The following is a 24,132-nucleotide window of genomic DNA, read 5'->3' as shown; positions in this document are numbered from 1 at the left end:
TTGGCTCAGCCGAAGGGGCGACGAGGTTGCAGGTGATGAATGAAAAGCAAGCAGTGAGTGCGCAACAGTCAGAAGCAATAGGTCGTTGATACTGTGTATATCGATTGTAGTGTAGACAGTAAATTGTCGGTTGAAGGATGAAGAAAAAGCTACGTCATCAGAAAAGAGAATGAGAAAAGCGAGGCAATACGCTAATCATCAACATATGTCATGTGTTTGTCGGTAGTAGCAGAGTAGGTTTACTCACCTTGGATGCTCCTTTCAGGATAGTTTCCAGCGATGATGCATACAAGTGATATATACAAGTGAAACGAACAAAGATGCTATATGATGGATGCACAGTTCAGTCACCTCATCGTTGAATTGGAGTACTCGTACATCATCATCCACCAACGTCACTTAGACTAACCCCTTATCCGTTATCCCTCTTTCCCTCTGTTCTTTCCATTCTCGGCGGTCCTGGATGGGATTTCCTAATTGCTATGCCCGAAACGACCAACCCCGGATCCAGTAGTGTTACGTCAGCAGGCAGACCACGTTATTCCACATGACATGTGGCACCTGACAACTTACAACGACGCGCACAGACCGCGTTTGACTTGTTTGCATTTACAGTCCAGTTGATTTTTGTCAACATCCACTCCATCATGGTCTATTCTCTAAGTCAGATGGGATCTAGAGATGGAATCGATGGATTTGCCTCAACCTGCACTTGGGTGATGATCGTCCTCCTTTGATCATCGTCCATCGAACAGGGTCTTACTGCTTGTTCTAGGCTTGTAACACTGAAACAGGATGATCTTATGCCTGCTTGATCGGAAATCGAATTCTGGATCATCCACTTTCTCAACATGCAATCCCAGATGCGCCTTCCGTTTTGAGAGATTATCTAGTATTGCATGATTATGTCCGAACAGATCGCAAGGGCGACTATATATCGATCATTGGTATTGCACAGCATGAAAGTAAAAGTCGACTATCTGTGTGGAGTGTTTCACTGTCCCACTGCGAGTTGTTATACCGGCGGTTTCCACACACCTGTCCATCCCATGTCGTTCCTCCATCCAACTTGCTATACCATTCATTCACATCATACCTCTACAACACCTTTGACATCACATACATCAACCTGTTTGCTTACACACAATTGCTCTGCCTCGACATCACGATTCGATTTCCTTGTTGATCCCTCGACCATCTCGCGCTACCCCAAGATCAAAACTCGCCTAGAAGCTGGTTTCATTGGAAACTGCCAGTTTGCAACAAGTGTCCCACGGGAAGTTCATGATATAATCTCTTGAAAGCGTTAATACCAATGCAGCAAGATACAAGTCATCTATATCGAGGTCACAATCATCAGCAACTACGATAGTACCCCCGACCGTCACCTGCATCACACGCCATCTGTCACAGGTAGCACATTCAAGATGAAATCTTTACTCTCTAGATTCAAAGGTGGTCCGAGCGACTCACGTTCATCGTCAAGAGCCAACTCATCAGCATCCACCAACAAAGAGAGAGAGAAGGAAAACCTCGCATTTTCATCATCCAACGCAAAATCCAAATCATCATCGTCCACTAATCAACAACTGAAGAAAGTATTATCAAGGAATCACCTCAATGGAAAACCGACTTCTTCCTCTTCCGCTTCTTCACCTGTTCCACCCCCTCGGATTCTGACACCTATAGGTAATCAGCATTCGTCCTCATCCCCTAATCTCGCATATGACGATCCCAGACCACATTCTATCACCGGTTCGGCGGAACTGCTGTCGCCCGTCGTTGGACTATGGGAGGAGACGAGGGGGGAGAACAGGAATAGGAATAGGACGGTCAGTGCGTCTGGAGATATACATGACAAACCAGGAGGGAAGAAAGTCACATTCAGATCACCAGCTCCTACGCCCACTACGAGCGTGGTATTGGACGAAGCTACGAAGATAGAATATGAGAGGAGGAGATCATCTTCTTCTACTGCGGGAGGTACATCACCTTCAAAGAGAGCCTCAACTTCAGCTTTGAAACCACCTTCAACTTCACAACCTGCTAGACCAGGTACATCTCAATCAATCGATTCTACCAGTAATCGACCAAGACCAACATCAAGACAGACTTCGCCCTTCTTACCTTCGCTGGCTATTCGTCCTACGGCATTTCGTAAAGCCTCTTTGCCGCCTTTAGGCTTCAATACCCATGATAAAGGAGCGACTAGTAGCTCACCCACCAAAAGCTCTACTACGATCTTATCGCCCACTCCGTCGGATGCTTCTACGGGCGCGATGAGTAATATGAGTTACCTCCCGCAGCCAAATAGCTGGAGCGAAATGGCGGAAGATGACCTGATAGCTAATCTCGGTCCGAAGGAGAGGACGAGACAGGAAGTTCTCTGGGAGATTGTGAGCTCGGAAGATAGGTGAGCGAATGTGTCATTCACAATATGCATCCCTCGCTTTATATACTTATTTTATGGAATCAGAGAGGGCATCTCGATAGGTCTTCTTCAGATGAGATTTGCTAATCACTCATAAATTTTCTTCTACCAGATACGTACAAGATCTCATCAAGTTCAATGAAACGTTTTGCAAAGCTCTACTTCCCATATCCGCTAATTCACCCCATTTGGACCTATATGATCCTACTCCTTCATCCATTGCCACTCGTACTATGTCCCCTTCCTCACCCGCTCTATCAGGTAACGAGTCCTTTGTCAATTTACCTATCGCCGCTAAATATTCATCTACAACGCCACGATACAGTGGCGAGAGATATCCATCGGATTCATCAACTAGTACAGCACCACCCATGACACCAAATGACGAGTCGATCGCCAGGGGAAATCTAAATTTGAATTTGAATGCACCTCCTCCATCCAGTGCAGCAAGGATGAACGCTTATAATATTTTGACCAACGGTAGACCGAACATAGGTTTGGGTCTAACGAATAAAGCTAGCGTGTCAAGTTTGAATGGGAAGAAAGGCCATCATAATTCCCTACCACCTCCCTCATCATCAAGACAACATTCAAATTCTTCTCAAACCGACTTGAGAGCTAACGATAATAGATTATCGTACCATCCTGGTATTCATAACAAATTGCATAAAGCGAGTTCTCGAATCAGCTCAGGAGGATCAATCGGTCCTAGTACTGGTGCGGCTAATAATACGAATGTGAAATTACCTGAAGATTTGGAAAAGGTTTTGACTGTTTTATCAGGAGGAATTCTAGATGGACATATCAAGTTATCGAACGCTTTGAAGAAGAGATACGAGAATCAGTATCCTTTGGTAAGGAGCTTGGCGGATGTGTTTACCGCTCATGTGAGTGAAACCGTGGCTCCTGTAATGAACCATTCAGTAGATATTAATGACTGATGGCCTATTCTTTTCTCTCATAGTCATACATCCTAAGAGAATATTCCACCTATGTACTTCATCTCGAACGCGCCCTGTCGCAAGTCGACGAATCCCTCTCACTCTTAACGGACCTCTCTGGCGGTAGTGGAACGACTCGATCCAAGCGGAATTCCAGACGACTGGAAGAGAGCGATATTGGAATTCTAAGCCGGAGACTGATGGGTCTGGAAGAATTAGCTTCTGAAAAAGGAGAAGCCGGTTTGGTAATCAGTCTATCTAAACCTTTTCAGAGATTGTTAAAGTATCCATTACTGTTTCAGAACTTGTTGTTCAACACGGATCCTAGTTTGAAAGAGTACGAAGCTACTTTATCGATGGTAGATCAAGTTGAGGAGATCGTGAGATCGATAGAGGATCAAAAGAGCGACGAGGAAGAGAGGGAGAGGACGAGGGATGTCTGGGCGAGAATAGACGGACTGGAAAGAGATAAGGTGAGTCCTCGGTCGATCAAATGTGGTGGACAGATTGCCAGATTTACGGTAGAAGGGGACGTATATCTCAACTCTGTCAAAACTACCTTGAGCGTCTTAGCTGAATTACACTGATATGCTGATGCCGTTGTTCATTTCAGGTCATCATGGCTCCGAAACCCAATAGAATGTTGATCAGCGAGACTCAATTACCAGTACCAGAAGGTGTTCATCTCAAGGTACAAAAAGACATACCGACGTCTGTGAAGGGCAAGAAGTCTTTCAAGAGACTGAGTGATATCTTGAAGGGTGGAGGAGACGGTGACTTATGGGTTGTGTGAGTGATAACGTATCTCATCAGGCGTGTGTAATCGAACTGATGGGCGGGCTGGTCTCGATAGTCGATTCTCTGACGTCTCTCTGCTATGTGAGAAGACTGGAGTCACCCACCTACCCATAGCGAGCTTCAAAAAAGCCACCAAATCAGACTCTTCAAATGATCTGAGTGGCAAGAAACATGCTACGATGGGGAAAAGAAGCGCTTCTGTCAGAGCTAGAAACTTGTACAGAGTAAGTAGATCGAAAAGGAAAGAGGCTGTATACCCTTAACCAATGCTGATGGAGGTGGTCTTCATAGTTCGTCAAAGTCCATGAGTGGCATCTCAAAACTCGACCCAGTACCGATGGTCTTCTGAACATGAACGAGTAAGTTAACTTATAACCTTGTGGGTGCCAGTAAGTTAACCGATCTGTGCCAATTAGCATCTCTGCATCTCGTCAACGAACATCTGAGATTCCTCAGTCACCGCCTGTCTCCAAATATCCCACTCTACCTTCTATAGCAGGTACACCTCATGCTACGCCTACAAAGGTCCCTTTGAAAACAATAGACGGGTCAGCCAATCCTTCACCCTCCAAATCATTTAGATCACGCAAAGGCACAGGAATAGATGACGATACGATGTCAGTTATATCTGATGGTATATCTGAAATGTCATTCGCGTTCAAAGATGGAGATCAGGTGAAACCCAATCTAAAAGCGAAACCGAAAATCAGACAATCACTCCCACCCACATCCACTTCAATTGCCAAACCCGGTAGGAACATTGGGTCTGTGGGAAGAAGGACGACATCTCAACCTGGTTTGACGAGAAGGTTATCAGGTGGTCATGTAGGCGGTCAAGCTGCTAATGCGAAATTCGCCAACCGACTTCGATCACCTGATCTCAACCATCATCATCATAATCATGCTGCGAGTGATACGGAAGGACCCACTGTAGTAGGAGTCAGATCAGCAAGTGCTGCAGGTAAAGCTAGAAGATCATTACCTCCTACTTCAGGTACGACGATGAGTGGCGGATTAAGACCATTGCATACGGCTGGTATAGCATCTACGACTGCTTCTAGACCAGCTTGGAATTCTGGTTTATCGACTACCAGTACGACCAGACGTGCGTCTACACCTACTTCGCAAGTCGGATCCGTTAGAGGAACGAGATCGTCCCATGTGAATAATGATCATGGGAGTGGGAGTGAGGGAAGAAGAATACCGATAGGTAGATCGTCAATGATTGGAACTTCTAATTCCAATACCGATGTCAACAAAACCCCTTTGGGACGTACGATTACGACTTCTCCCACCAAGGTTGATGATGAGGATAATGATAACGATAATGTCAATGATAATATACAAGATAACGGGGAGATCAGGAAGATGCCAAGTAAAGAAGATTCGGTTGTAGGTCTGTGGAGGGCGTTCGACGAAAGTAAAAGTAATGGAACTCCTGCAATCTCAGGTGTAGGCCTTGGTCCAGGAATTGATCCAGCCGAGGGTAAACCCATTTCGTCTGTTGGAAGAGGAGGAACAAGAGGTGTTGATGTGGGAGTACCTTCAAGAGGATCAGTATCGTCCCTTAGAGGAGTTACTGGTACACCCAGAGGAACAAGTTTGAGAGGAGGAGGTATGACAACAGGAGTAAGAGGTGGTGCAGCAGTAGGTACGACACCGAGCAGTGTAGTCGGATCAGGTAGAGTAACGGGTAAAGCTGCTACGGTAGGTAGAGGTGGGAATTTAGTTAGTACGAGGAAAAGGGATCTGGGCGGGAAGATATAATTATAACACAATGAAACGACTTTTGATGATTTTTGATGATAATGACTTTTTCCAACGAAAACGAATAATAATGAAGAATGTGATGTGAAGTATTCTATTGTGATGAGTCGATGAAGAAGGAATATAATGTCTAGTTTATAGTATGTTTTATCATTGTTCAACTTCTGGACTGACATTTACCTTGCACTATACATACATATATATACATGAATATACATAGAAAATGAAAGATGTTATATATACTTTTTTGTTGTACAAATCAAAGCTTGAATTGATATTCATGAGTGGTCTATCTATATTGTCATGTATTCATCAATTCATCAAGACTGCCGTTGTTAACCTTGCCACCAACTAAGACGAAAAAGGATGATTGACCAATTCCCTATAAAGATCTTCTGGGATATCTTTGACTAACGCTACTGTTATACCTATAATGGGTCTTGCGTCTAATGGTGGGAACGTGCGGAGGATCTTCATTGGGCTGTTACGCAAGATAAGAGAGAGATGGTTGATTAGGAATCAGATCCATCCGAAAGCAGAGACGAGAGAATGAAAACTTACGAAGGTGAATCCATCAGTTCCTGTCTCATCAATAGTAATTGCGCTATCACACATAGAACGTTGAGATGTAATCCAAAAGCCAGTAGGAAGCTACAGCCCAAAAGAATTAATCATTTAGCCAATTGGTAGCTGCGTTAGATCATTCAGATGTCCAGATGGCACTTACTCCCATAACTTCAGTACTTCTTCCAGTGGTGGTGTACAGGCACATAAAGTCATGACGGCTGAGTTTGTCGGAGCCATTTAATTAGCATTGGATATACAGAGCAGGTACACCAGATTTGTGTCTTCGTTCGATCAAGAAGTTCAATTGCAGGGTAGTTCCACACACTCACATGGGAAAGCATATATCTCAGCTTTCAAATTCTTACTCGACAATTTATCATACAATTCCTGATCGACAATTTCCAAACATTTGTCTAACAACTAGATCCAAGGACAAAAAGAGGGTATCAGCTGATGAAGCCATTCACGACCGAAGGGACTCACCTTCAAACCCTCATGAACACCTTTCAGAGAAGGTTGGACGTACAACGGACAACCGTTCTCTATGAATGTGGAGAAGCAGGCGAAAGCTTCGAGTTGGGAGGGCATGGCGTATAAGAATGGAGCTGAGAGGACGTTCATTCCTGTGAGGTATCAGGTATACTTGAGTCACGGTTGGCCGAAAATGCGTGTGTGGGTGCAAAATTTACTCACCTTGTACATATTTGAATGGTTGTCCCTCATCCTCCATCTCAGAAGCTAGTTGAATGACCGTTATCAGCTCAGCTCAGCTCGGTTTTAGCTCTTCAATTATTCCGGAGCGAAGCTGATGGGATCCATACATACATGTTATCTTCCATACGAAAGCTTCCAATAATCTAATCAACATATCTTCTTTCACTTTCCCTTTGAATTGCGTATCGGTAGCTAACGTTCGGAAAGTATCGTTTTTGACTGTACTCAATTCCCGAATCATCGATATCAGCTTGGACTCCAGAGAGAAAACATCAAGGGTGAGAGTATGTGATCATGTTGGAATTGGATGAACTCACTTTTATGACTATCTGACGAAGGTCCCATCGATACCCATCTCAAGTGATCTTCCGCATTGAGATTATCAACTTTTAACATCAGTTTCCATATCTTAGGTCGGAGAGAGGGTTTGCCAGGCTACACGTAGCAACACAAACAAGATGTCAGCTTATCAATTGGCCATACATCACGTCGGACAGTATGTCTGAGACAAATGGCTTACCACCTCTGGGATGCCCTCTGTCAGGACTATCCTCCGTATCCTCTTGAGTCCATCTGATATCTCGGATGTCGATCGGTGTCTACCTGATAACGCAAGTGGGTTGAGCAGGGATGTTAGAGTATCGTAGAGATCCGTGGGAGGTGACATATCGTAGTGTGCTCCGAATGATAGGTATCCTTCATCTGCTTTGTATATCGTTGTGAGTATATGTTGAGTGCCCAGAGAGGTGTTGGTTGTTGATGGACCGTGCGTTTGTTGTTGTTGATCGACTTCCTTCGGTTGTTTCCGACGGAAAAGTTCCACTATCCACTGAGTTTGGCTCATCACCTTGTTTTCCTTCTTTCTTCCACTGCTTCTGTGTTGAGAATAACGATCAAACATACATATACCACAATCACAGACTAGCTTCTATCAGCTCTCTGGCAAAGTAGCAGTTTACCATATCGTTGACACCCACTACTCGACTTACAACAAGCACCGCATCAGGTCATCTTCGTCCTCCATGGAACGCTAGTCGATGGAGCACCAAAATCGAGCTTAGGTCGGATTGGATTGGATTGCTTTTCATATCAGAAGCGAGATGCTCAACGAAGAGTTATCCACTGACATGGTGAGTCTAGTCTTCCTGCCCATAACGTCCACTTCATCTCTGTGAGGGAAATATGATCGGTGAGCTGATGGTATTGATCTTAGGACCGGATAACACAATTACAGGATGCTATCCTTGACGTGAGTACAGATTGTTATATACACCTATCGCTTTGCAACATAATACAACATATGCTATGTTTTGTCTCTTCATATTCAGCTGATTATCATACCGTTCGAACCATTCAGCTCTTAACGATAACATCCACCTCAATCGATTATATAACAAAACGAACAGAGTTTGAACAAACTTCAAACAAGATACCTACTACCCTCCAAACTCCCCTCGCAGCCAACAGACAAGAATATAAAGGTATGCTTCACTTCATCTGGTCTGATCATCCCGCATTCAATGAGAACAGCTGTTAATCGAATGTCATGTCATGTAGCATCGATAGAAACGTTCGTGAATGACATAGTAAGGAGAAGTAAAGATATCAAAAAGTTGATAGCGAGTTTACCGAAGAAAGATGACAGTTCGCAAAGGGTAAGTTGAAACGTCTTGACGCTCTCACTCATTCGTCTAGAGAGAACGACCTTCATCCGAGGCAAGATGTGCTGCTCAAATCAACGAGGTTGCTGAACTTGATCTTGATATCTCGTAGGCCACCAGATTATCAGAATTGCAAGAGGAGTTATCAACTGCCAACGAAGAGTACAAAATAGCAACAGCTCAATCAGGTCAGCTTTTAATACCTTGATTCTCGATCCCAGATTGGGATACGCCAGCTGATACATTTCATTGATACTTGATTTGTTACATACAGAAGAATTATTACTCGAATTGCAATCAGCTTTAGATCAAGCATTAGGTGAAGATTCACCTAACATCACAATACCCACCAAGATCAACTCATCAACACAAGTGGATGAAGAGGATACCCATGATCAGCGGAGGAAAGCTGGGAAGGGTGAACTGGAAGCATCAGATACAATAATAGATGCATAGATCTAGCGTTCATTATATTTCGTATGGTAGTTTCGTACAGATAGGACTAATGCATTGTACTATAGTTATCGTCTCAGCAATGAAATAAGTCAATAGGAGTTGGCAGTAGCAGCAGATGCTCTGGCATACATACCTCCGTTATATCATCCACAAATAGACCAACTTATCCACCATAATTGAACATCCTCCCATCACATCTAGCAGTCTTACACATACATCTATCTTTAGCTGCGACCTTACCTTTGGTCGTAGGGGTGATATGTGCAGAAGCGGAAGTTTTGGATTTCTTAGCTTTGGCATTTCGGGTGGTCAATTTGGGTTGAGGAGTCGGTATTGGAATCTCGTCGTCGTCCTAACATCGTCAACAAATCAGTATATCCCTTTTTATATACCATATTGTTGTGGTGATTTCAATAGTTGTGGGAACTCACAGGTAATCCCTTATATGATATACACAGCTCTTCGTTCCGTGCAATAGGACGTCGAGCGAATATAACGAGGCTAAGGAAGGTGTCACGAGTGAGTTTAGGATCTTGACACCAGTTACTGAAGCTTTATATGAGGATTTACATAGGTCGTTCAGGATGGAAGTCCTGTTATCAAGCATGTCTGTTAGCTGTTGGAATGCAGTTAGAAATGTAAGCTCACCTTGACGTAAGCTTGCGTGATAGCTAGATTAGGATCGCATGAATGATTCTGTGCACCGTTCCATCATTAGCTAGCTACTTAATGGGTTTGGCACAATATGCAGCGAACGTACGAAATATCGCGTGAACTATCGATTTCAACATCGTCAGTCAGCAATCAATAACTTTCCATCACTTAAGTTGCCCAACTCACATTCTGAAAGACCATCGAAGCCAAGGCCAGAATGGTATGCCGTCAGTCAGTTTGAGCAACAACATCATCATATGAAAGATGGACATACCCCATAATGAAAAGCATCCACTATTGTTATTTCGTCAGCTTATGTTGTAGGTAACGTTGTTGTCCAGACAAGCTGGCTCACCACTATAAGCAGAATAAACATAGCTCGGATCATCAGCTTCTTCAGCTGCGATCTTTGCTCTCTGAGCGGCAAGTTCTGCCAGTTCGGCCGATCTGGGATCTATACGTGATAGACCTGAAGGTGGATGGGCGATCTGCCAACCATCGCAATCGAACAGGTATCTACAGAGGATGATCGAACCGTCAGCATAACAGGCTGTCAAGCTTTAGAGATGAAAGACGGTCTACAGAGGTAACTCACGTTCTACCAATTTGAGCATACAATTTCCCTCTTTCCTCCGATTCCTGCTCAGTGATCAATTCACCTGCATAGATACCCAAGAAGGTCCCAGCTGCTATGGGTGCTCTGGCTCTTATACCCCACCCTTTCCATCTCGTCTTGAACAATTCGATCTTCGTATCTTTACCTCGACCACGTTGGATGATCTATCATCATGTCAGGGGGAGACCAATCAGTATCATACCGGCACTGAAATCATCATACTCTATCTTATGACCTATGGGGAAATCCACTCACCCTATTCCCACATTCAGGTGGACAACCGCAATTTTTACCGCATTCCCAAACACTAACAGAAGTCTCTTTAATCCGACCAAGGCTGGAACACAGAAAAGTTCAATCAACATCATATTTTCAAAAATTTCCCTTTCACACGATCGACATGAGAACACACTTACTCATCATAAGCGAAACCTTTCATTCCCAAATCATAGAAATACAATTCCTGTCTTCTCACACAACTACAACTCTTATCATTCGGATCACAAGGTCCATCACAATCGCATCCTACCCCTAGTTCTGGATCAGGAACATCAGGGTTATAGAGCATATCGTTGGAATATTGGAATTCGAAATCGGGTGGTGCACCTTCACCATCGATATCATTGACTACTCTAATTTCGTCCGCTTGAGGTTCGTCAATCGAAGTACTTTGAGCCATGTAAGCTTCGAACACTGCTCGATGCAATGAAGGGTTATTGGTCAAGTGGGGTTTACGTCGATTCCACTCATCTATCAACTTCGCATTTAAAATTCGGTTCGCTCGACCGATTCGATCAGATGGAGGTAATGGATCAGGTAAAATCTCTGATAATACTGTATGGATATTGGATTCGACATCTTCCAGAGGGGTGTGTACTTCTCCTGCAATCGGGATCTTGTAGGAGCTTCGGACTGTAAATCCATTATATTCAACCAACTCAACAGCATTGGAAGGCCCACTAGAGGGTGCACCATCCGAACTTTCATCCACCAAGTCCTCCACGTCTGATTCACCTTCATGCTCTACAATCCATCGCCAGGCATGTCTCGACCGAGTCGGAATGACCACTTCGAATTTGGGCGGAGGAGACTGATCACTGGACGAGGAGGATGCGGATACCCTGGTCGTGTCCTCTGGGCTCGAGATGATTTTGCGATTTGATCGAGGTCGAACGCGCGGTATTGGTTGTGATTCATCAAGCTCTGCGCGGGGCTCGTGGCCCGATACGAGCGAATGACGAACGGATCGAGAAGGCTCGCCAAACTTTGGAATGAAAGCGTCTCCAGTAATCTCTTCGATGGACGGAGCACTGCTCGAACGACGAGTGCGTTGTTCGTTTTCCAGGACACTATCTTGGGGTAGAGGTGCTATTTCCACATCGTCTATGCCGATTCGAACTTCCTCCACTGCCTTCTCCACTGAGAGTTCCTGCCTGATGGGGCTTTCATCTCCTTTGTCACTAGTAAGACAGTCCAGGTCATCGTCATCGATCTCAATGGGGTGCACGGAGGATGAGCCATGTATCGATGAGATTGAGATTGGGTCAGATGGCAATGGCAATACAGGCTTGACATCGGAATCCTTCGACTGGGACACTGGTACCGCTGTCGATGCGAGGGGTTGTAGACCATTCTGGTCATCCCTGATAGAGGGTTCAGGCGAAGGATTGTATGAGGCTGAAGGGAGAGGATGTATGGTGGGTGAATTCGTGATAGCATCAGGTTCGGCGGATTGCTCAGGCTGAACAAGGGGTTCCTCTAGTGCAGGGCCGAGATCTTCTGCGGGAGATGCCTGAGAGTCGAAAATGTCTATTTGATGGTTCTGAGTCGCAGTTGCGGGGCGTATTTCAGCTATTGGGCTGATTATGGAAGTGCCTAGCACAGCGTCTACCTCTTGACTATCGGTAGTCTGGGGTGTTTGTGGCATTGAGATTTCTGGAGTCTGAGGAATGGGAATTTCGATGGCTATTTGTGGTGAGCCCTGCTCGATGGTACGATTTGCGCCTAATGACGGAGACAATGGGGTCATTGGCGAGACGTGTTGTGGGACAGCAGAGACTTGAGGTGTCGTCTGTGTTAAGTCTTCGATTTGTGATCTCGAGGTGTCCGTGACAGCTTGATCCGACAACGGGAATACCTCCGATTCAAGGACTTCTCCTGTGCTGGACTGTCCTCTTTTCTGTTCATCCGCAGCCACTTCCAACATCATACCCCCGCCTCCCGATATAGTTGACGTTTCCGTTGTCGTTTCCACTGGTATTGTTTCTACCGAGGCAGAGGCTGTCTGTGCGGATCTCTTGGTGATTGGAACAGAAGGATTCGCTGTTGGAGCAGGCGATGGGTCTCTCAGTCTTTTGGGAGGTACCAATGGTGGTGAAGTCAAGTCCAGATGCAACTCCAAGACCGGCTCTGAAAAGATCTGCGATACTGGTGGTGAGTTCGAAGGTATGTTTTGAGGATCGGAAACGGTGTTTTTGTCCTGATGTGAATCTTCCTCTATTCGTATGTCGTTTTCAGAGATGACAGGTGGTACCGGCAGAGGTGTGGGAAGGGCCGTATCCTGCATGATTACATCTTGCTCGACTGTGTTCTGCGAGGTCGACCTTTGCGTCATTGGGACAGGTGGTGGGCTGGTATCCTTCCCTTTGCCCGATTGTTTCGATCCATCTACAGGTTGACTCTTCGTAGGAGAAGGTTGTTCATCAGTCACCCATTTCGGACCTTTCTTAATCGCTTTGGGAGAATCCATGACCGCTTCTTCCTTTCGAGGTTCAACAACAGTCGGGGGCGAATCTATTTTCCTAGCTTTCCCTTTCCTAGATTTTGCTTCTTCCCTTACTAGCTCTGTCGGTGACGGTGATCGTTTGTGGGTTATATTAGGCTGTAGAGTTGCAGGATTAAGCCATGAGCCCGACTCTGATTCTGATACAGGTTGTATTGGTTGTGGTGGTTCGAGTGTCACTGGATTGAGCCATGACCCAGCGACGCGATCGTCTGCCTCGCGTTCTGACGTTGAAGGTTCTATATTTGGTTCGGGGGCTGATTGAGATCCGACAGATTTGGATTGTGCAGCAGTTGAGGGATCGATCCGATATTCCATATGATCCGCCGAGTTACTTTCTGGGATGTTCGTTGATCTCGTAGATGGCCCGGCAATGAAGATTTCTTGCAGAGATTCCGCCGGAGTATTGAGTCCATTAGTCGAGGAAAGAGAACTCAAATTTGTCCAAGATTGTGGTAGGGCGAAATCTTGATTGGGCGGTGAGACCGCACGATGAGGTGCAAATGCAGCTAAGATATTTGGTCCAGGAGTTGAAGAAAGGGACCTTAGATCTGTCCAAGAATGTGGTAGAGCGAAATCTTGTTTGGGAGGGGAATCTGCCCGAGGAGGTGCAAGTACAGTAGGGTTCAACCAACTTCCATCTTGTATCATTGATGTATTAGGCGATATTGCGCGAGAACTAGGCGGTGGGACGTAAGTTGCAGGATTCAGCCATGATCCACTTGGAGCCTCTTCTGGCTGTATTCTTGACTTGGCTACGTTGGGATCATATACAGCTGGATTGAGCCATGATCCAACTTTTCCCATCACTTCTTCCTTGACCTGCCGCGAGGGTCCAGCCATAGGCTGATCTTCACTCAGGTCTATTGCATCTTTATACGTATTGGCTGGGATAGATCTTCGAAGTTGCCTAGTTGATCTTGATGACGATGAAGGCGGTTTGAAAGAGGAAGGGGGAGGGGCTGAATCTGAGCCTGAACCGGAGTCTTCTAATGTGAGATCCACGACTGTAATTAACAAAGATACATCAATACATGCAATTCAATGAGGGTGTGTGGAGGGGACATACATCGACTTGATTGTGATAGAATACCTCGTCTGGTAGTTGAGCTTGATCGACCAGGTCTTGCTCCTGCGCCTGAGGCTACGCGCAATCAACAGTCATTTCAGCTAATCTGGAAGATGGACAAATACACTACAGAAGCCGGTCACTTACGTCCAGCTTGACTCAACCTTGGTCTATCCTCATCTGAAGAATCTAACGCTATCGGATCTCTGGAATTACCAGCTGAGTTGAGGTGGAGACTCGATATATCAGCTACTATACTCTATCGAGGGTATTTGATGGATCAACGTGAGAAGAGGACTTACTTCCTCTGGAGGGTGTTGACATGTTACCGGCTCATTCAGTCGACATACACAGCTCTCGAGACTAAATTCGCCAGCCTCTTTGCTGTCCGCTTCGAGATTTGCGAGTGTAACTTAATGTCTAGGTCGGATAGCTGTAACAGTATGAGGAGAGTGGATCACTCGTACTCTCATCTTTTTATCTGTTAGGTACGAGTACTCTTCATTCTTGGTTGTTGTTGTCACGATAAGCGGACATCGCCGATGAATGAGTAGTCTAGGATTGGGACCTGAAAAGTAGAAATGTTCGAATCAAGGTGTATCAAGATTATCATCCATCTTCCAACCGCTTTATGCTCTCATATTACACACGATCGTCCACTCAGTATGGTGAGGAACAAGAATCCACAGGCGAATCAATCGAAAGAACCAAAAACGGGAGAACAAACGGTCAATAAGGGAAAGGGAAAGGCGAAGCAAGATTCATACCCAGTCATACCTCAGAAAGATCTGTTTCAACGAATAAACTTCACTTATCAAGCTTCCATCTTCTTACAATCGCTTGGGTCAGGTAGCTCAGCATCTACATCGACTCAAGGCTTGAATTCAGGTCGAGGTGATGTGGAATTGAAGGTTGATAGGAAAGGGAAGCGCAAAGCTATCGAACATGAAATACCCTCTTCTGCAAATTCGTATGATTTGGAGGAACGATTGTTAAATGATGGTCAAGACGTTGAGAAGGGTGCGACGAAGAAGTTGAGACAATTGGCTAGAATAAATGTTAGGGAGATGAATAGTATGTCTGTACATAATCAATTGAAGCTGTAAGTCTGGTCACCTACAATCACCATTCTCATACATCGTTTCTACGAGGTCATTCTAATGGTTGATGGATGGTTGGTATAGGGACCCCTCTTTGAAACAATCGTTATGCAAAACATGCGGTACGATACTAATCCCAGGGCTAACATCAAGAATCCGGAATAGGCGTAAGTCTATCTCTTGATTTCAATCCAGATTATCAAACTAATATAGTTGAATGTTAAACATGACGATTTTAGCCAATCGAAATTTAATTTCAATAACACATCATACATGTCTGACGTGTCTCTCGTCATTATCCATCCCTTCTCCTCCTATACCCACCTACTCGATTCAGGATGCTACGCAAGGTGCACTGGGAGATGAACAGCTTGATGGTCCCGTTAGACGGAATCGACGTAGGAAGGCTTCCAAGAGGGGTAAAATCGTATTTCACGAGACAGAACGATCGACTACGGATGGCGACGGGGTGGGTGGAGGACACACATTGTGGAAAGGTGATGATAAGTTGGAAGGGTGGGGCATCAAGTTGAATGAAGCTGGAAATCAATGAATAATTGAAGTAATAGATCAATGTAAAATCGTACATAAGTGTGTATCTTAGTACTCGTTGTAAGTGATAAATCATGTGATTCTGTTAATCTCACTAAAATCTGGTGTCTACGGTGGGGTATCACTGCAGTCAACCAAAAATATATACTTGCTAAACTGACATTCCACAATCGAGTCGTATTAATCCACGAGCATTATATTATAATGACAGATTAATTGGGGCAACTAACAGAACCAGACGCAATATCATTCCAATTCATTTTCCACAATCAATCCTACGTTTGCCCAAAACCCGAAGGTTTACGAGAAGATAGCTGACAACTCAACTTCTCTCATGTTTACAATTCCAGCTCGAACAAGGGCACAACAAACAACCCAGACCATATCCACAGCAAAACCATTTGTTCCACCATGCTGGTCTACCATTATGAGAGGCATCACCAGGGTACCATTGTTCGTATTTTGTTCTGCCGTCTTTGTGGTTGGTGGTGCTAGAAGGTGAAGAGGTGAGTGACAGACCTGGTATCCTGCAGATTATAGGGGTAAAAGAATGTAAGCTGTTACGTACACATAGTCACAGTAGACGATGATGTTGTGACTTACATTTGCCTATTATTATGCTGATGATCGTCAACAGCAGTCAAACTTGAATTCTCAGAATCGTTTACCCTTCTCTCCGAAGGTGCAGCTGTGGTTGTGGCTGACATTCCAGGTTGAGCACCTGGAGGCGCGTTGATATACCCTTTGGAAGGACTATTCAAATCGAAATTAGTAAATCACTGATTCTGGAAGAGAATGAATACAGTTCAGGGATATGAAATAGTTAAGATGTACATACGATTGTCCACTTGCCATTTCGTATTGATATCAATAGTTCAATAGTAAACTGTGTTTGTGCCCTTCTTTTCTCATGGATTATTCTCTGACTTTTTAAGAGAGACAGACGGAGTGCAAGTGAATATTATTTTATGGATGTAAATAGCTGAAGGTGACTGATAAGCACTGAAGATGAGCAAGATATATCCACCACTTCGATAGGGTGCAGTATAGTGATCCAGTCGAAATCTCTTGTCGTCCCTTGTAGTGGGTCATCTTCACTCTCATACCTGTCAAGAACCCAAAAGAAGGAGATACCAACCCAAAGGAGTGAAATGATAAAGGATGATATCATCGACAATAGAAGGATACATCTCTCGATACTGCACGATGACACTGATGATTATGTACTGTATGTATTGGACAGTAGTTTGTATCCAGTGCATGGACAAGGACATACTGAATACAGAGAATAGCGATGCTCAGACGTAGCTTGTCAATGTCACAATTCATGGTCGTTGACATCGAAGAGGATGAGAACAATCACAAACTCATAGACTCAGGTGAGATCTTTGAGAATAGGGCATTGTATTGGATACAAACATATGCATGATCCATGTGATATACAAGCGACTGTATTCTATACAATGTACAAAGTACGACTACGACTTCCTCTTCATTTACTCTTAACCACTTTCTTCTTCCTGAACAAAACGCTGTTGATCTTCGCATCGTTCATTCCTATTCCATTATCTGAGGGTGCAGCTGTAACTGGTTTATGTGACGGTGCGGATCTCGAGACGTTATTAGGTGCTATATGAGGTTGATTGTTGGAATGTGCATTGGGTCTGTTTGGCGACGACGTTGAAGGAACCTGTTTCTTGTTTATCCCTTCTTCTCCATTCGTCTCCTCTGCCCTTTCTTTCCTTTTCGTTCCCACTCCCATCCCCGTGTTTGACTGTAGAGCCACCTGTGGAGGAGCAAAAAAATCCATAACTATTCCTTTCCCCTGGGGTTTCTCTTTCTCCAATTCCGGAACAACGAATTTCTCTCCAACGGGTCTCCTAACTTCCTTAAACTTCGTAGCCGGTCTATCAATCTTGAACCGTTCTTCCTTCTTTGTCATCCCTTCAGAATCCTTGGTCAGATCTTTGAGATGGGAAGGTAGGGATTCTCTTATAATTGGATGAGCTCCAGGTATAGGTGAAACAGGCGAACTAGGTTCCAAAACCCTTCGATCCTGATATTGAGACTGAGTTGATCTTTTCGGAGGTGGTATTCTGGGCCCTTGAGGTATCTGAGCATTAATCTGATTATTGGGTAAATAAGGGTTTTTGAACAATTGAGTAGGCTCGTTGGTCCTTCTCTGAGGTGTCGGAGGGATATATCTCCCAGAAGCGTGAGTCAATGCCACTCGAGCACGCTGAGCTTCCAGTCGGGCCTTGGCAATTGCACTTTGTGGTTTCGGTACTACTCTTCCGGCTTCAGCTCAGGTTGTACCTATTCCACTACAGATGGTGGTGGACTTACCTGAGCTCAAGCCACCTGTTCCTCGTCCCCATCCACTCTTGGTAGGTTTCTTATCTGGTATGATACGATCCATCACTACTATCCTCTTTGAAGCTTTCTCCTCTTCCAATTGCTTGTATCGCGCTGCTACTCGATCGGCAGCCTGGGTTTGACGGACGTGGAAATCTTCTTTCGCTTTCTGTAAGTGGAATCAGTAAGCTTCCCGATCGTATCGTGGAGCATGGTGTGAAGGCAATCGAGTGTACAATATTGGAAAGCAGTCTGATTAACACACACCTTGTACATTCGCCTCCAACCCGAGGTCCTAGGCTCGCCATGCCTATCCTGACATCTCTCATGAAACAATGGATAATCCTGTAGTAGGAATATCTCGTATAGCCAGTCCGAATCCTTCTTGATATGCTATTTTATATCATCCTTCTGTCATTTGTTTGTTCAATCTCATGTCAATTGCAAACAATTCACTCACAGGTGAATTTGATTCGATCTCCTGTAATTGTTCAATCGGCACTTCATCTATCAAGGGTTTAATCAAGGGGTATTCTAAATCACCTATATCCCATATCCTCGCCGAGTTGGTTTTGATCACTGTCTCAAGAGGAAAAACAAACAGACGGAAGCATCAGTTATGCTATCTGGATTTCCAATAACAGATTTACTGTGATTTGAGAGGAGGAAAACACATACCACCCATACAAAGATCCCGCAGACTTTGCGCCCCCATCTCAAGATTCCGACTACCAGCATCTCTTCCTGTTCTCCTGAGATCCTGCAATTCCCTCAATCGATCATCCACATTCTTATATACTCTCCCTGTCGATGGTCCAGCTTGACTCGTAGAGGATATCCGAGAAGGTCCAGCTTTATTCGTTATAGATGAAGAAGATGGATGTGAAGGCGCAGGTGCAGGTGCAGGTGCAAGATTTGTAGTAGCTATAGGTTCGGCAGTATTTACATCCTGGGTGATATCGTTCCCGAATAGATCATCTTCTTCTTCTTCGTACTCTAGATTATCTGGCATTGTGGAGTGAGCAGATAATACAGGTCGGGCGGTAAGGCGGTATCGATATCGGTCGAAGGACAGGAAGATCCCAAATTGAGCGGCCAGTGGAAGCAGGAGATCGCCAGCCTGTCAGAGAGCTGTAGGGGATCGTACGCGTACAGTGTTATGATTGTTGGAAGAACGAAACAATCGAGAGGATACTTGGCTGGAGATGACCAGTTTTGACCAACCTCCACTTGGACACAGTCTCACAACACTCTAAGACTGATCGGTCGTAGTTCGTAGAACGAACGCATACCCGCTGTATATCCTCCAGAAGCAATCATCAGATAGTAGTTGCATATACATAGACTCAGAAGCAAATATATGGGTTGCATGACTTTTGCTCGACGCATCAGAAGAGCGATATTCTCAAGGTAGTAGCAAAATAATCGAAAAGAAGCAAGAAGGACAACAAGGTCACTGTTTAAGTCTAGTCGGACTAGCAGGCGGAAAGGATCAAGCATTCCATTCGTCATGGCTCAAAGAAGAACCGATGAGAATGGAGACAAGCTCTAACATTACATTACTGAAATGCAGTAAGAGAGGTGTCAGTAATATCCTTTGCTACAGAGGTGTAGGAAGACCAACTCACAGGAACAACAACCTGGCTGTTCGACTGGAGCGTAGGGATCTTCACCTTTTTGAAGCGGACCCCAGAGGGATGGGATCTGCGTAGATATCAGATATGGTCATCTACTGTGTTCGAGAATGTGTTATGATCAATTTGAAAGCTGAGTATGATGTACTTACAAGAGGGTCTTTAGTCGATCGACAATGGTTGATCAGGCTAAGAATACAATACCCAGACGGAAATTAGCATCTTCTTCCAACCGTATTATCCCTCAACTTCTTCAGCGGCCGCTCACAACCCTGGTCCATTCACGCATTGTACCTCCATTCCAAGCTATAGGTATCAAAGCGAGATGATGCTGACTTACTTCAAACTGGCTACACTGACCATCACCCTAGGCCTAGCTAACTCCTCTCTCAGTCTGTGGTTGTGCTCCATCAGTCTTCTAAGTTTCAACTCGTGCATGGTAGCTTTATTAGCTCGGGATGACATTTTGGCTGGTTATCGTCGCTGAGATAAAGGAAAGGTGAATACAGTATGTAAAGAGAGTGTTCTTCCTATCGAAACAATCCGGTTCGATTCGTTTCGAAGAGCCGCAGAGTCAGCTTTTGCGATTGTATCTAACCACAAAGTCATCGTTAGCTCACCGTTGGATTTTGAGTAATTATACTTTACAGTCGAGGATGAGGTGTGAAGAGAGATAAAGGAATGGAGATTGGATATATATATCCAAGGTACTCATCTACCTCAACTTCACTACCCAGTCATCCTCAGTTGGATGATCCGTGCAGCGCACAGGCCCACACAGCAACATCGACGCACGGATCACCTACACACCTCAACACACGTCAGGTCCAGTCAGCCACATCTCAAATGAGATCACGCACAGACCCACTCTGATTGAAACCAGAAATGGGATACATAAACAGCCATCGTTGAATTCCATTCCTCTTCTCTTCTTCTCTCTTCTATTTCTTATCATTTTCAGATCACAAACCATATGAATGAAAAGCATACACCGGACCTATACTAACGATCTCATTGAACGCTTTTACTCTTTTAGAAGACTTGACTCGCGATGCCTCGTAAAACAGCTAAACGTTCCCGATCACCTTCCTCAAGTGACAGTACAGCTACTCCACCGCCTAAAACTAAAAAGCCAAGAACAAGTAAGACCGCCAAATCAACATCAAGTATAAGAAGAACATCAGGTATCAAACATAGCTCGACCGGCAGTGAAGGACAAGGGGAGAAAGATGATCCCGACGATGCGGGTTCCGCCTCGTCAACTTCCTCTTCTTTACAGGATCAGGATCAAGACAGCGATGAAGATGAAGATGTGATGAAACATAGCACGAGCAATTCCAACTCAAACTCAGACGCCAATATGAAACACAAGAAAGAAGTTATCATTGCGATGGTCAATCGAATGGATCCCAAACAGTTGAAGAGAATACTGGAAGATTCTGCCAAATACCTACAAAAGGGTGGAACCGATCTCGATGATCCTGAAAAAGATGACGCGGGAGACGTGAGTAAAGTGAGGAACATCTGGGAGAGGGTCATGGAGAATTGGGACGATTCGGAAGAAGAGGACGAGATGGCTGTTGTGGAAGAAGCGTGAGTCGTTCGTTTAAAGCCGGGGTGGGATATAGCTAATACAAATGCGTGAATAGAGAGAAGCTTGCCAATGCACTTGCTGGTAAGTGGGGCTATGTGCTACCGCTATTGGAGATGGACAGCTAACATGGATTCCTTACATACGCAGCGCCTTTCGACAAGCTTCAAGCCCAATCTACCAGTTCCCTCAACGAGGTGACCTACACAGTCAACCAAGCATTTCAAAATGCATTGGAACCCTTCAAGAATGATATCATCCTGTTAGTACACCCAATACCGAACGTTCATATCGCTGATATCGTTTCCCGCTTATTCAGCGAGCAATTGAAGCTTTGTGAAGCAGCTCAAGCGAAACTCGCTCATAAAACTAAGGAAAGATGGGACATCGCCATGGCTCATATGGCACACAAGAAAGTAAGTTGCCCTTGCAGATTGCATGTATACCGAACCATCAGCTGTCATACTCCTTCATGATGTCGATAGCAGAAATTTCAAGAGATCATGAGACAGATTCACGCGATCAACGAAGAGAAGAAACAATTGATAGAACAGGCTAAGAAAGATTTCGATGCAGCTTGTACGTACCACTTGTACACCAACGCCTTCAGATCAAGTTGACAATCAAGTATTAGTGGAAAGACAAGCCGCAGAAATTGAAGGTTTTAAGAAACGGATCCGGGAATCCCAAGAAAGATGCCGAGAGCAGGTAAGATCACCACTTGGAAAGGATGGAAAGCTGCTTTAACTAACTTTTATCGGACTGAACGCTATGATAGCTTGTCAAAGCTCAAGATCAAGACCGTATCAACAAAGAGGTCAACATGCTCATGGCCAAATTTCTCAACGGTGATCGAACATGAGCGATCGATATATGAGTACTGCCTGTGCTATCTATCTTATCGTCCTGTATTTCATGACTTCTAGATCGGTCTTCGATCATCCCACTTTGAATGGTTTTGACTGTGTTTGTAGACCGTATCGTACCATTATCGCTGTGAAGTAATAGCAGAGTCGTATACATGTATGTTTCATTTATATTCATGTATGTATGTATGTACAACAAAAAGTTTGATATGTATGTCTTATATCCATAAACCTGTATCCCTTCTACAGTGATTACGTTGATCGACATCGACCATTATCTTCTATATTTGCAGTTATTTGTACAGTGAGCTTACATCTCCAGTATATTACTCGTACAACTCTTCAACCTAACTTGGCCAGTACAGTCAGTGATCCGACACTGATATCATCTATGATATATGATCTATGATCCATCATCTATCGCCATATCCCAGCCCATGGTACACTGCTATGAATCGCGTCATACCTGATCTTCATGATCTGACTAACTCCAGATACGTCCACATCTCTCTTTATCCTATATAATCCAATCGTGATCGCACCAACCAAAGCAACAGCTAATGCTCTTAACCCATTTATCTGCGATCTACTCGATTTCGATGATGGTTTGGATGAATCCGATGGATGTTTCACAATGATGATCGTTTCATCTCCATTAATCTCATTCTTCTCTTTACCTGTTATCTTATTCTTATCAGTCGATTCTTCCTTCATTATCTTCCTCTTCCTAGATCCTCCAAACCAACTTGAGATCTTCCAGGCTCCCACTACACCATGATACACACCCAACCCTACCAGCCCCAGATAACTCGTCCATCCTAGAACGTTCTGCAAATTATACCCTACGTACTCGTAACCCAATTCGGAAGGACTAAGTTCGGATATCGGTGATTCCGATCTAGAAGGTATCAATCGATGGGAGAGTATATGAGCGATGAGAAGGATGGTGAGTGGGTATCCAACGATTTGATGCAGTTGACGAGGTAAGCGAGATTTGGTTGATTTCATCGACCAACTCGATTTGGAAGCAGGTGATGAGGGGACGATGATGAGCAGTCTTCTGAGCGTTGAAGAGAGGATGTGGAGAGTTAGGGGAAAATAAATTAGGTATGGTTCGAGTGGGAGATACAAATCTCGGGATATCATCTATATAACCAATCAATCAAAAAATTAATTAGCGTTTCGCCCTTTGCGTTTCTTCGCTTTTATTGATTATATGCTTGAGATTTACTTGAAGCATGTGATATACGATATAAACTCGAACGGGTTGATATCGTTTTTGAGAGACTTACCATAGTCTTATCTGCTCCTTCTATACCCATGACTGAAGCTACGACCGGACTCGCCAGATGAGGTACAAGGAATATACTAAATACCATTGCCGAGGTATTTTGAGTTAACGTCAATACTCTGATTACTTGTCCTTTACTGGGAAGAAATCGCTTGGGCTCCGAGAAGAAAGGGGATGAGCTTGGACCATCTTGGTTTTCGTTCAAGGCGAGCTGATGGGGGAGAGGTATGTCGGGAGGAGGAGGCGACATCTTGTCCTAGGCAAGATGGAATGGACAACTACTGTGA

The 24,132-nt window shown here is 44.4% G+C and overlaps 10 protein-coding genes across 10 annotated transcripts; 4 read left to right on the top strand and 6 right to left on the bottom strand.

Annotated features, from left to right (window-relative positions):
- Positions 1-1,427: 1,427 nt before the first annotated feature.
- L199_003170 (uncharacterized protein) lies at positions 1,428-5,937 on the top strand (the record flags this gene model as incomplete). Its single annotated transcript, XM_064888906.1, has 7 exons — positions 1,428-2,413; positions 2,544-3,318; positions 3,396-3,845; positions 3,986-4,161; positions 4,226-4,394; positions 4,462-4,529; positions 4,587-5,937. 7 exons carry the CDS (start codon positions 1,428-1,430, stop codon positions 5,935-5,937), a joined length of 3,975 nt encoding a protein of 1,324 aa, XP_064744978.1.
- A 351-nt stretch (positions 5,938-6,288) lies between these two features.
- Positions 6,289-7,885, bottom strand: L199_003169 (uncharacterized protein; the record flags this gene model as incomplete). The annotated part of the gene is made up of 9 exons (XM_064888905.1): positions 6,289-6,418; positions 6,499-6,588; positions 6,665-6,722; positions 6,834-6,924; positions 6,988-7,127; positions 7,198-7,242; positions 7,330-7,437; positions 7,536-7,653; positions 7,739-7,885. 9 exons carry the CDS (start codon positions 7,883-7,885, stop codon positions 6,289-6,291), a joined length of 927 nt encoding a protein of 308 aa, XP_064744977.1.
- A 433-nt stretch (positions 7,886-8,318) lies between these two features.
- Positions 8,319-9,335, top strand: L199_003168 (uncharacterized protein; the record flags this gene model as incomplete). The annotated part of the gene is made up of 6 exons (XM_064888904.1): positions 8,319-8,348; positions 8,432-8,467; positions 8,576-8,699; positions 8,776-8,873; positions 8,992-9,067; positions 9,154-9,335. 6 exons carry the CDS (start codon positions 8,319-8,321, stop codon positions 9,333-9,335), a joined length of 546 nt encoding a protein of 181 aa, XP_064744976.1.
- A 163-nt stretch (positions 9,336-9,498) lies between these two features.
- L199_003167 (uncharacterized protein) lies at positions 9,499-14,780 on the bottom strand (the record flags this gene model as incomplete). The annotated part of the gene is made up of 13 exons (XM_064888903.1): positions 9,499-9,687; positions 9,767-9,836; positions 9,906-9,928; positions 9,984-10,031; positions 10,096-10,110; positions 10,264-10,283; positions 10,345-10,505; positions 10,585-10,769; positions 10,861-10,942; positions 11,022-14,394; positions 14,457-14,531; positions 14,604-14,675; positions 14,759-14,780. The coding sequence occupies 13 exons, from the start codon at positions 14,778-14,780 to the stop codon at positions 9,499-9,501; spliced, it is 4,335 nt and encodes a 1,444-aa protein (XP_064744975.1).
- Positions 14,781-15,121: 341 nt separating this feature from the next.
- Positions 15,122-16,109, top strand: L199_003166 (uncharacterized protein; the record flags this gene model as incomplete). The annotated part of the gene is made up of 3 exons (XM_064888902.1): positions 15,122-15,558; positions 15,641-15,723; positions 15,796-16,109. The coding sequence occupies 3 exons, from the start codon at positions 15,122-15,124 to the stop codon at positions 16,107-16,109; spliced, it is 834 nt and encodes a 277-aa protein (XP_064744974.1).
- A 321-nt stretch (positions 16,110-16,430) lies between these two features.
- Positions 16,431-16,963, bottom strand: L199_003165 (uncharacterized protein; the record flags this gene model as incomplete). The annotated part of the gene is made up of 3 exons (XM_064888901.1): positions 16,431-16,635; positions 16,712-16,861; positions 16,947-16,963. 3 exons carry the CDS (start codon positions 16,961-16,963, stop codon positions 16,431-16,433), a joined length of 372 nt encoding a protein of 123 aa, XP_064744973.1.
- Positions 16,964-17,600: 637 nt separating this feature from the next.
- L199_003164 (uncharacterized protein) lies at positions 17,601-19,475 on the bottom strand (the record flags this gene model as incomplete). Its single annotated transcript, XM_064888900.1, has 5 exons — positions 17,601-18,406; positions 18,455-18,632; positions 18,731-18,856; positions 18,924-19,042; positions 19,142-19,475. The coding sequence occupies 5 exons, from the start codon at positions 19,473-19,475 to the stop codon at positions 17,601-17,603; spliced, it is 1,563 nt and encodes a 520-aa protein (XP_064744972.1).
- A 572-nt stretch (positions 19,476-20,047) lies between these two features.
- On the bottom strand, positions 20,048-20,562 carry L199_003163 (uncharacterized protein; the record flags this gene model as incomplete). Its single annotated transcript, XM_064888899.1, has 3 exons — positions 20,048-20,167; positions 20,250-20,286; positions 20,438-20,562. The coding sequence occupies 3 exons, from the start codon at positions 20,560-20,562 to the stop codon at positions 20,048-20,050; spliced, it is 282 nt and encodes a 93-aa protein (XP_064744971.1).
- Positions 20,563-21,148: 586 nt separating this feature from the next.
- L199_003162 (uncharacterized protein) lies at positions 21,149-22,550 on the top strand (the record flags this gene model as incomplete). Its single annotated transcript, XM_064888898.1, has 7 exons — positions 21,149-21,690; positions 21,747-21,772; positions 21,839-21,950; positions 22,008-22,104; positions 22,174-22,267; positions 22,323-22,396; positions 22,467-22,550. 7 exons carry the CDS (start codon positions 21,149-21,151, stop codon positions 22,548-22,550), a joined length of 1,029 nt encoding a protein of 342 aa, XP_064744970.1.
- A 421-nt stretch (positions 22,551-22,971) lies between these two features.
- Positions 22,972-24,095, bottom strand: L199_003161 (uncharacterized protein; the record flags this gene model as incomplete). The annotated part of the gene is made up of 2 exons (XM_064888897.1): positions 22,972-23,700; positions 23,847-24,095. The coding sequence occupies 2 exons, from the start codon at positions 24,093-24,095 to the stop codon at positions 22,972-22,974; spliced, it is 978 nt and encodes a 325-aa protein (XP_064744969.1).
- Positions 24,096-24,132: the final 37 nt, after the last annotated feature.

Source organism: Kwoniella botswanensis, chromosome 1, assembly GCF_036426115.1.
Source record: "Kwoniella botswanensis chromosome 1, complete sequence".
NCBI lineage: Eukaryota > Fungi > Basidiomycota > Tremellomycetes > Tremellales > Cryptococcaceae > Kwoniella > Kwoniella botswanensis.
Note: the sequence above shows the minus strand (reverse complement) of the source record. Positions and strands in the feature narration are given on the sequence as shown.